General features: G+C 50.6%; 1 protein-coding gene across 1 annotated transcript in view; it reads right to left on the minus strand.

The window, feature by feature from the left end:
* Positions 1-4: 4 nt before the first annotated feature.
* Positions 5-12002, minus strand: part of STK11 (serine/threonine kinase 11) — a 49007-nt gene continuing 37009 nt past the window's right edge. Inside the window, exons 8-10 of the mRNA XM_066604740.1 lie at positions 6142-6329; positions 3910-4111; positions 5-421 (exon numbers count right to left, since the gene is read on the minus strand). Of these exons, the coding sequence (XP_066460837.1) occupies positions 3930-4111; positions 6142-6329 (370 nt within the window). The 3' untranslated portion in view covers positions 5-421; positions 3910-3929. The remainder of the gene's footprint in view (positions 422-3909; positions 4112-6141; positions 6330-12002) is intronic.

The raw sequence follows: 12002 nt of genomic DNA on the forward strand, positions 1-12002 counted from the left end.
AAACTAGTGGAAACCAAATAAACGTTTAATCACTAAGGAGAAAATAAACAACCTGCGGTAGTTCACACACGGCTCCTTTCCTCCAAACGCGCGCACAACCGGCGGGTTTGGCTAAAGGAGTATGGTGCTCCCTTTCCTTCCCCACTTTTGCATTTCATTGTGTATGAGGGCTCAGATAGGGCTGATGATGGATCTCCACCTCCTCTATGTATAATACATATGGTATGCAGCCAGACAAACAAAGTGGAGCGAGAAGTAAGTTCAAGTCATAAAGTGCAGCAGATGCTGGACACTGTGCAAGTCCTAGAGGTCCAGAAGGGAGAGGGGAGAGGAGAACAATGAAAGGGCATTTCCCTTTACTGTAGCGTCTGTTGGGTACAATCTCTCAGTGAAGTTTGGAGGAGTCTGCAGGAACCAATCACTGTATTAAGAAAGAGAAAAGTGGTAAGCGTGAGCGATATATTTATAATTAGCCAATTATTTGCACTGTTTTAATAAAAGGTAATGACAATTGTTAAATAAAATGACAAGAAGGAAAACAACCCCAAAAGATGCAATTGTTCTTTTTGTTGGTCTTACCGTCATTTCGACATTTTTAAAGCAGGCACATGCGCGTTCCGCCCGGCTCGCCCGCACATGCTGGAGCAGATACTTACTAAACAGACCGCCACCTCTTACATGGAATGTCTGTAGGACACCGCTGCCTTCACAGTCATCAGTCTGCTTATCATCTACTGCATGCTTTAAATTGCCTCGAGGATGCTAATGCATCCCTATGGGCGGCTAGAGGTGCGGGCATTGGGCCTTATTAGGGTGGTCTCACATCTGCATCGGGACTGCCGGAGGTTCCAGCACAGAAGCAGCTGCAAATACCGGAAGAAAAAACCACTGCATGCAGCACTTTCTTCCATCCCAAAACCCAGAAGCTGGGCAGAAAATGGAGAGACACCCAGCAGCGGTCCGTATAGCCACGGGTGGAACCATCATACAGGGGGTGCGGCTGAACCCGGGCCGAGGAGCTTTCAGTCTTCCTCATTTAGGAGTCCAGTAGTATAAACGGATCATGGTTGGGGCCCCTGTGCCAGATTTCACACTGGGGCCCAACAGCGCGTAGTTATGCCTCTGGTAGGACGGGCCAGGGGGTGGGGGGGGTTATACAGACGGTCAGCTAGATGGCATTGATAAAACCGCTTTAATATGTAATCTGTAGGTATATTAATCTACCTGGACACAGAGGTGGCAGAACGTAGGCACCTCGGCACGCTGGCGTTTTACTTTTTGTTGAGAACAGCAGAACGGAAAGGAAATGATTCGGTTTTCAAGCCCATAGAAATGCGCGGAGGCGGAAGGGCTGTGGCTTCAGCCCGCTCTGGATTTTCCATCTCCATTGCCGTTTTTACACTGGACCAAGGAGCAGACGGCGACACTTGTGGAAGCTGAACACAGATGGAGCACGGTCCGCAATAATGTTTCATTTCCTGTTTTCTGTGTGGTGGTGGCTCAGTAGTTAGCACAGTTGCCCTGCAGTGCTAGGGTCAGAGGTTCAAATCTCATCAAGGGCAACATCAACTTTGAAAAACTCTGCAAGAAAGCAATGCCAACAACCGAGCCAGAAATATAGAAGAATACAGTACAGCCATCACCCTTGGTCAGACCCTAATGACCAAGCCACCACACCTTGTAACACTGACTATAGACCGCTGCATTGAGGTTGTATGTTCTCATTGTAGGTATTAGCGCTGCTGCCTTGCTGGAATTGTAGATTCACTCCTGACCAAGGGTGATGGCTATGTGGGCTTTTTAGGTTTTCTTTGTGTTTATTCTTCTTGGTTTTCTATTCCTCTACAAAGCAGGCAGCATCATGGTGGCTCAGTGGTTAGCACTGTTGCCTCGCAGTGCAGGATAGCTAGATGTAGCTTTTCAAAGCTGATAGGCTGATGTTGCCCTTGATGAGATTTGAACCCAGGACTCCAACCTTCATTGAAGAGGCAACACAACCTTTTAAACGGTTTGAACCAGAAAGCTTTACAGATGCTTCCATTTCACTTCAGTTTTTCAATTTCGAAAAAAAAAAACTATCAGTTGAAAAACCGCTCGTGTGAACGTGGGCCAAGAATGGTTGGAGCAGCAGTGCATACAGCGTATACAACGGTCTTCTCGTGCTTCAATAAGTGCTCGCTATAGACTAGACTGTGTGATTATCACTGGGGCAGCTGTTGGGCGCTTGGGACCTTCTACAACTTAAGGAATGGTCAACATCTACCATACAGGGAATCAAAATTACATTGCCCTCTGGTTACAATATTTTGAGCAGACCGTGGCCATCCCTGGTCCATCCTAACATACGTGGCCTCAGTTCTGCGTGTGAAGATACTTTAGCATCAGAGCGTCACATTGGGGACGGGTAGAGCTGATCGGCGGATGCTGTGATACGTGTTCTGATTGGTCTTCTAGTAATGCCTCTGAGTGCCAGGAAGAACTGAGCCTTTGGCCATCAGGTGGGCATAGTCCTTATAGGGCCCTGTAGAAGCCTCTGTCCTCCCCCCCCTGGCTTCCAGCAGCCGGTCCTGGCGCTTACATAGAAAGGAATTGCTTTATCTTTATTGGTTATATTACTTTTTTTATTTTTAAATCTTCATCTTTTCTTGTTTTTTTTGGGGGGTGGGAAATAAATTACTAATTTTCCATCGAGTTATAGTCCTAAAGAGCAAAGCAGTCCCAAAGTAATTGTGAAGTTGGCACCACCCACTAAAAAGGGACACCAAACCTAGTAATGAATGATAAACAGGAGATACTCTCGCCCACACTGTTCGTCAGCCTACAGGGTTTTCTGAATATTCCTAAAATCAATCCTGTAGATATCCCACATAGAACCGGGGTTAATCTCTGACCCCTATTTAGCTTAAGGGGTGGGGCTTACACAAGGGGTGGGGCTTAATGTGTCCTACTGCAGAGGGGAGGGGATCCTACTCCGGGCAGTTGTCCTAAAGCGAGGCACAGGATTGAGAGGAGGAGAGACGAGGCCTGGCCCGGGACTCAGATGTCCTTACATGATTCACACAATGGATGGAGAGAAGTAATAGGAGTGCTGGATATTTGTAGAATGTTTTTTGTTCGTTCCATTAGTGGTTGCAGTCGGCTCATCAGACAGCGGGCATCGCGGGTACATACTAGCGCTGCACCCCCGGGTAAAGCTCTCCTTTAAGGAATACAACAGCCCATAGAACGACATTTGTTTTCCGATGGAGCAACACAGGAAAAGGTTGAAACAAAACATGAGAATTGGCGCGGTGCGAGTAGTGCAGAATATATATTGACCTGCCCTAAACCGCAGCCAGACAGACGAGCAACCGCAGAATTTAGCTGAAGTGCAGCTTGCGTAACGCAAAGTCAAGTCAGAGACGGACAGACTGCAGATAAGAGACTGCAGACGTCAGATCGCATCTAGCGAGATACATCAGACGGAGGATGGAAAGCGGCATCGCATGAAGCGGCGCTGGGTGCAAAACGGGAGAGGATGGCGAAGGAACAACGTCAGAGGAGACCTGCTGTCATTGGCAAAGCCTATGACTCATTCACTGCAGGACATGAATGAAGACACCTCTTTATTCAGCCTTCATTATCTCTGCCAATGCCTCAGTCCTCCCGCCGCCCCCTCGCCGTCTCCTGTAGGGGCACACAATCCGACCCTCCCCCACACCGTGAATCAGAACAGCACAATGACACCAAGTGCACATTAACCAGCAGCGTGTAGAGGGGTTATATAAGGGGGGCGATCAGCAAGGGGATACAAAGTAACCGTCCGAACACGCCGCTACAGGAACTAATAGATTTTCTGCAACAACATCTTTTCCTGTTCTCATTGCCCACCCAAGCAGTACTGACCCCAGTAAGGCATTCATACCATACCTTGCAGAGCGGACCCCTCGTCACTGCTGCTTGCAGGCTGACAGCTTCCGTACTTTGCCCCCCGACGTGCTAGTCTTGCGCTGAGATGCGGAGCTCACCCTCCTTTCTGACTTGACTTGGTTCTCTGTGCCGTTCATACATAGCTGTTTGGTAGGTCCAGTGCCCTGCATCTGTGCAAACATGTCCTCTTCAGGTACCTGCCCTAATGCAGAAGGAAAACACGGCATGAGGAAGAGGCTGGCAAAGTGAAGCCATCATTCTTTTACCCCATTCCAGATAAAAAGGGCCATGCCAAAAACACACATTTTTCATCCCCACGTCCCATTAAGGATTGTCTGTCACACTCTGAATATCTCCGGTGTATACTGCACCCTGATACATAGACATCATCTTGATTGTTAGATTTTAAGGCCTTCTCTTCCTCTATGCTGTGCTAGCTACTCTGTGATGCATCAGAACAGCAACAGTACCATCTCTGCCTGCTGGGAGGGCAGTGTCAATATCAATATCTTCTAGATTCTCCTAAACAAGCTACAGCCCAAAGTTATACAGTAAGAAGGATGAGCTGTCATGTGTTTATAACTGACAGGAGCCACTAATCATAAGCAATACTATTGGAGTTGGTTTCCCCTGTGAAAAGCCTGCTTGGTACAGTCTGTGTAGCTTCATTATACGAGAAGCCCTGGTGACTGAAATAGACAATATTCCAGTGCTGAGATCACATGACCCACCTACCTGAAGAGAAGAACTAAGAATTCAGAGATTGACTAAACAAGGCAATACTAGCTGATAGACGTATAGAAAATGGAGATCTATCTCATATCTGTATATTTTTATTGAGCGACTAATTACATAAATGAGAAAAAAAAAAAAAGGTCTTTCCTCTTCTATTCACTCTAAAGGTGTTCTACCTCCAGCACCGGAGTATTAGACAATAGCGGCTCCTTCCATATGCCAGGTAATTCTGCATAGGAGCTTTTTCAGATCCGCTTCACTTTAAGAATGTCGACTTTCTTTGCATTGCTTTTCCCGCTTGCTGCATGAGGATTACTAACGCTGGCTTCAGAGCTACTTGCCCATTTATGCTCTCCTCGTCCGATAAAGGACGTTTGCCAAATAGTGGGATCTATAGGGCAGAGCACAATATAAAGCCTGGACGCCCGAACAGCAATAAAGACGCATCACAGAACTGATATCACTTGCAACAATGTAACAACATAAACCTGCATGCAGACGTCACAGGTGAGCAGCTGAACAGCCGGGATCCTCGCAGGCTTGTTCAGGGCTCGGTTCCTTATAGTGATGGACCTTCTACTCCTTGAATCCAGTTCTTCTGGAAAATACTAACACGTGGCTGATGGAGGCTCTACTAGAAGCTCACCAGTAAGAGACCAGCGGATTTATGCATCTGGAACATAGAGGGGTTTCCGTCCCAACAGCGGGTATCCTGATCCAAAGTACAACATTGTAACCCATGACGCTCTGCGTTTGGCTCTGGAGACTTGTGGTCACACCGGGACACCTAGCCTACGGTTAAAGGGGTTGTCCCCCGCCGAAACGGGGTTTTTTTTTTTCAATAGCCCGTCCCGTTCGGCGCGAGACAAACCCGATGCAGGCGTTTAAAAAAAAACAAAAAACGGATAGTACTTACCTGAATTCCCACGCTCCGGTGACTTCTTACTTACCTTGCGAAGATGGCCGCCGGGATCTTCACCCTCGGTGGACCGCAGGTCTTCTGTGTGGTCCATTGCCGATTCCAGCCTCCTGATTGGCTGGAATCGGCACACGAGACGGGGCGGAGCTACGAGGAGCCGCTCTCTGGCAAGAGCGGCCCCATTCAGAAGGGAGAAGAGCGGACTGCGCAAGCGCGTCTAATCGGGCGATTAGACGCTGAAATTAGACGGCACCATGGAGACGAGGACGCTAGCAACGGAACAGGTAAGTGAATAACTTCTGTATGGCTCATAATTAATGCACAATGTACATTACAAAGTGCATTAATATGGCCATACAGAAGTGTATACCCCCACTTTGCTTCGCGGGACAACCCCTTTAAGGTTTGGGGGGCCCTACGGAGTTACCTGCACACCCTCTCCAACTACGTTATAGTAACATGATAAATGGGTGGTCTTCACATAGTTGTAAAACTACTGTCCTAGTGGAAGCACAAGCTTGCATGGCAGCCTGCAGAGCTCCTCCGCTAATCCGGCAGAGCGAGACGACGCGCTTTACCTGGAACTGTAAAGTCTTGAGTATAGATTATTTCGTCCTCCAAGTCACAGAGATCTTCATCCTCACTATACCCGTGTAGATCCTCCAGGTAAGGCACAACTGTCAAGCTTCTCCAGCGGTCCTTGGTTTCTGAGCTCGGGGGAATGGGTATAAGAGGGTCCATCTGTGGGTGCTTCTTACGAAACCAGCTGCAGAAAGATGAAAAATGGTAAAAACCAGGGATTTTATAAGTGAGAAGAACAATCCCATCACTTCACAATACCAGTTCGAATACGCTCCTTCTCCAACTTTTCAAACCACAGAAAGGTGTCTTGGCAGGACCTCCAAGCCGTCTACCCTGATGACAAATATGTGCCATCAGAGCCGGTGGCCATGGAGGTCCCGGGTCAATCAGTGACACCCCTGGAATACGGGCGCCCGTTTTACAGTACGGTTTCCTCTCGTTTTTCCATGTTTGTGACCCTTATTTTCTTTTAACCTTCCATCCTTTGTTCTCCACTTTAACCCCTTCTACGTCTCACACCCTGCCTTCAGCAATCAGCAGCCCCGGTTAATACGTATGCTCGGCACAGTTCTAACGCCGCGGTCCCTGACCTCATTCACATGGTCATTTATATCTAAGCAGCGTAGTACAAAATGGATGTTAACAAAACCAGTAGGTGTGGAATATCCTGCGCCGGAGAGCCGCTCTAGAAATTCCCATTTCTTGCTGCTGCTCATCTCTGATGGAGTGCAGCACATACAGCGAGGTGACCCAGTTGCCGTGGCAACCAGCTGAGGATGAGGGGGGCGCGCGGTTACTCTGCACATCTCTCCGCACTCCGTGGATGAGTCACACTCTGTCACCGAGGGGGGAGAAAACCAGAGATAGTGGGAGGGTGAGGGTGAGGGCTCGACGGAAAGGTGGAGAGGAGCCGGGGAGGGATGTGGTGAGAGAGGCGGCAGCGGACGGGGAACGTGCCGAGGAGACAGCCGGGCAGAGCGTTAGCTAGAAACTAATAAGCATCACTGATCCGTACCACAGCCCAACCTCCGTGAATAGGACTGCTGACCAACAGTGCCCGCGACACTCCTTGTGCCAGAATACGGGCGCACAGCCCTCGGTCGCCATCATCCCAGCTTAGACGCAAAAGGAAGAGGAAACAAAAGATGGAGGATTTTTCACCACTGGGCAATCAGCTGCGTATGACAATCCACAAACGATCTAATGACCAGAGACGAGATTCTACATTCTACAGGGCGTATCTATAGGTTATCGGTGCTGGAAAACGAAGCTTTAACGAGGGGCCAATCCGGGTCCTTGTTAAACGAGCGAGTGACGTCACGGGTAGATGGTTCACGCGGGCCGCCTGTTTATACATCGTTGGCTGCTTCAGTCCTTCACATTCACTGTATAAGTGGCGGAGCGCGACCGAACGAGCCAATGACGCCTAAAACGACCAGCCAACAATTCTCGCCCGTTGTTGGCTCGCGTTTACACTGAACCATCAGCATTGGCTTTTCTCATAATTGTTCAATCTTTGGCCGGTTCACATCAGCGAGAAGGTCGCTCGGGTTTTGTATGTTGCTAGATGCACGGATATGAACGCCATTCTTTTGGATGGAGGGAGTCGCACATGACCGACGTTGCCCCTCGTAGCAATGCATGTTTTTTTCCCCACATTCCTTGGAACGCATTGCCAAATAATTTCAACGGGTCCTTAAATACAGACAAGGCTCTCGCGATGCAAAGAAATCGATGGGAAACCCTTCCGATCCTCTATCGGCCGAGTGGATGGTCATTTCACAGACGCGATGGGAGGTGGTTCTGCCTGAAGAGCCCCTCGCATTCACGGTTACAACGCTCAATGCCGAGCGCCATATTGGGCCAAGAAATACTCTGCTCGCTTATTTCCAAGAAAGTCCTTGACAAATGTCTGAAGGATAACCAAGCATTCTTGGAGTTCCGACACCGTGCCATTGTGGAGGAGGACAGAGCTTTGAGCCATCGATGAACAGCTGCCAATTCCTCCATTAAACCATCTATGTTCTGGCAAAACACAAACCCCTGTCACTTCTAAAGTGTTGCAGAATACAACTTCTCTGGATGGAAAGTAGGACCTTCGCTCCTTTTTCAAGCGAGTGTTCTCACGCAGTCTTGACTTCTGAAGTCTTATTTTGATAGTCCCACATCTCATGCCAAGTCATTCAGCTCATGCTGACCAAATCCCTTACAAACTAAGTCATCCTTAACTTCAAAATCTTCATTATTGCTGTCACTTAGTTCTTCGCCATAATCACGTTCGTTAAGAGAAGGGGTTTGTCCCATCTTCTCTCGAATTTATTCAGGATAGGAGAAGTTCACACTGACCCCCACAGATGGGAAGAGTTCCCTGTACCAAGATGTACACACTACCCAAGACTTTACAAGAGCCATACTTCTAGAAGGCCAAAACACTTAACATTTCTTTTATCTTCTTGGAATAATCCCTTAATTTAGACACTCAAGGATTTTCATCAACCCGGTCTGCCCAATGATCTGCCTGGTGCACTGGAGAAGAACAACATAGAGCCATTGGGACTTGTTCCAAAGGCCTTCTGAAGGAAGGAGCTCACAAGAGTTTTATTACAAAAAAGTAGAAGAAATCTATTCTAGACCAATCCTTGGGGACAGCCCCCCCCGCGGCACACCTCCCATGGACAGCCCCCCCCGCGGCACACCTCCCATGGACAGCCCCCCCCCGCGGCACACCTCCCATGGACAGCCCCCCCCGCGGCACACCTCCCATGGACAGCCCCCCCGCGGCACACCTCCCATGGACAGCCCCCCCCGCGGCACACCTCCCATGGACAGCCCCCCCCCCCGGCACACCTCCCATGGACAGCCCCCCCCCCCGCGGCACACCTCCCATGGACAGCCCCCCCCCCCGCGGCACACCTCCCATGGACAGCCCCCCCCCCCCCCGCGGCACACCTCCCATGGACAGCCCCCCCCGCGGCACACCTCCCATGGACAGCCCCCCCCCGCGGCACACCTCCCATGGACAGCCCCCCCCGCGGCACACCTCCCATGGACAGCCCCCCCGCGGCACACCTCCCATGGACAGCCCCCCCCGCGGCACACCTCCCATGGACAGCCCCCCCCCCGGCACACCTCCCATGGACAGCCCCCCCCCCCGCGGCACACCTCCCATGGACAGCCCCCCCCCCCGCGGCACACCTCCCATGGACAGCCCCCCCCCCCCCGCGCGGCACACCTCCCATGGACAGCCCCCCCCCCCCCGCGGCACACCTCCCATGGACAGCCCCCCCCCCCCCCGCGGCACACCTCCCATGGACAGCCCCCCCCCCCCCCCCGCGGCACACCTCCCATGGACAGCCCCCCCGCGGCACACCTCCCATGGACAGCCCCCCCCGCGGCACACCTCCCATGGACAGCCCCCCCCGCGGCACACCTCCCATGGACAGCCCCCCCCGCGGCACACCTCCCATGGACAGCCCCCCCCGCGGCACACCTCCCATGGACAGCCCCCCCCGCGGCACACCTCCCATGGACAGCCCCCCCCGCGGCACACCTCCCATGGACAGCCCCCCCCGCGGCACACCTCCCATGGACAGCCCCCCCCGCGGCACACCTCCCATGGACAGCCCCCCCCGCGGCACACCTCCCATGGACAGCCCCCCCCGCGGCACACCTCCCATGGACAGCCCCCCCGCGGCACACCTCCCATGGACAGCCCCCCGCGGCACACCTCCCATGGACAGCCCCCCGCAGCACAAATCTATAACTAAATATGTTCCGTAAGAAGCGCCCCCCCCCCCCCCCCCCCCCGCCCGAGCATCAAGGACATGTGGCTTCCATGAGCTTTGGGCTATAAGACTAATAACTTATGAACAAGTGAACTATCGATTAAAACCCATTAGAGAGGAACCAATTTGAGCGCCTGTACATACATCAGCTATACGCTCGCTCATCTCTTACAGGTGCTAGACTGCTTTTGGTGAAGCTCTACGTTTGATGCCAGCTTCCCCCCTATAGGAGTCGAGCTGCACGATTTCTTTTGTGCCCTGCGTTTTAAGAAAATTAATTAAAGAATCGATTTTACCACTTTGTCTATACTGTGAAGGGCTTCCTAAATTCTGCATAGACTACGCTGCCCCAGAAAAGGAGGACCATATATTAACCCTTGAACAACCAGTGTAACACAGAAAACGGTCCCATTATTTACATTTATCTGCATCCAGTCCTCTAATGTTTGTGTTTGGCATGCCCCATTTCCCAACATGATACCAGAGAGCAGGCGCTTCAGTCTTAATAAAACCAGTCTGTGTACCCAAGAACGTGCGTTAATGTAACCTTAAGGAACTAAGACGGACCAGCCGCAGCGTCTCTGCACGCTGCGCTTTTCGAAAATGCGGTGGGGACTACTGAGAAGGAAAAGTGGAGCGACCTCCCCACGACAGCTCCTTTTAATGAAAGCAGCAAGTCAGCGGAGCATAAAAGGGGCCCAAAGAGCATAAAGCCAACATCCCACGCAACGCAACGGGCGGCCATCCATCTACACTATATACAAGGTGAGAGGCGTCACGGACCACTAACTCTCTAACTTCCCAATGTTGTACAAGCTTGAAGTTTGGCACCACCATTCCTTAGAACCTAAATAGGAAAAGTAAAGGGGTCACAACTCGATTATTCAATTCTAGGTACGCAACTATTCTTCAGGTACATTACACAGGGGTGCCAATACTTTTGCAATGAGGAACCTAATCTAATTCTCCAACTCCCCAGTGTTGTACAAACATGAAATTTGGCAGGAGCATTCTTTAGGTCTTAAATAGGAAAAGTAAAGGGGCACAACTTAAATATTCAAAACAAAGCGTGAAAAAATCTGCGATACGAGAGAGAGCTCTACTCTGAAACTACAGAGCCTAGGGAAAGAATTTATATGCAGAGGAGAATCTAAGTGACCTCTGTGTGCGGAAGAAAGTGGTCATGAACTGCAGGCGGAGAGGGGCAGCGTCACGGGCCCGACAACACAAGGTCTTACTATTACAAAGATTTGGGAACTAATGCATTTACAAAGTTCCACGGACGTGTTCAACGGAGCACTTTGTGTTCTGAAACTTCAGTCATTTCCTTCACGGAATCTTCAGCCCATTGATAAATGCAGGTTGGAGGACGGAGAGGTAAAGTGGTTAAATCAGAAAACCCTCCAGCCGCTACTGCTAACCCCCTCGTGGCGCGCCGCTCTCAGATATACATGCATAGAAGATCTGCTCTCAGGCACGCTGCTGCTCGGCACAGTCCCCATAGGAATAACTATGACGCAGATAGAGGGAGGTAAAGCAAGGCAGAAGTAAATGTAGGATATACGGAGGAGAGGAGGGAGGGCGGACGAAACTGGAGGAACGCAATAGGAAACGTGCTGCAAGTATAGAGAAAGTGTGGAGGAGAGCGGCCGGAAGAATTCACTAGTGAGCCATACATGGGGACGTGTGTTGTCCACAGAGACCTAAGACAAGGCAAAGGCCTAATGTAGGGGGGCTTCAACCATTAACCGTGGGCCCACATAGGCCCCAATGACCAATTTTTCAGTTCGGTCCATCTCTATTCTAGAGCCAAAACGCCTTAATTTTCCCATCTACAAGGCCGTATGCCCCCGCCCCCCGCGACTCACACAGCAACTTTTGGGATACATCATTTTGGGATACACTTAATGCAAGTATAACAATTTATTACATTTGTTTGGATGCCATTCAGCACGCAGAATAAATAACGCGTTGACATTTTTCTCTGGGTTTTTCCTTTCCCAGCTGTTGGAGCCCGGAGTCCTCGCCTGGTGTGTGCCCACCTTATGCTGATTCATATGCATGTTGTACGG

Source organism: Eleutherodactylus coqui, chromosome 5 (genome assembly GCF_035609145.1).
Source record: "Eleutherodactylus coqui strain aEleCoq1 chromosome 5, aEleCoq1.hap1, whole genome shotgun sequence".
In the NCBI taxonomy this organism is placed as follows: Eukaryota; Metazoa; Chordata; class Amphibia; order Anura; family Eleutherodactylidae; genus Eleutherodactylus; species Eleutherodactylus coqui.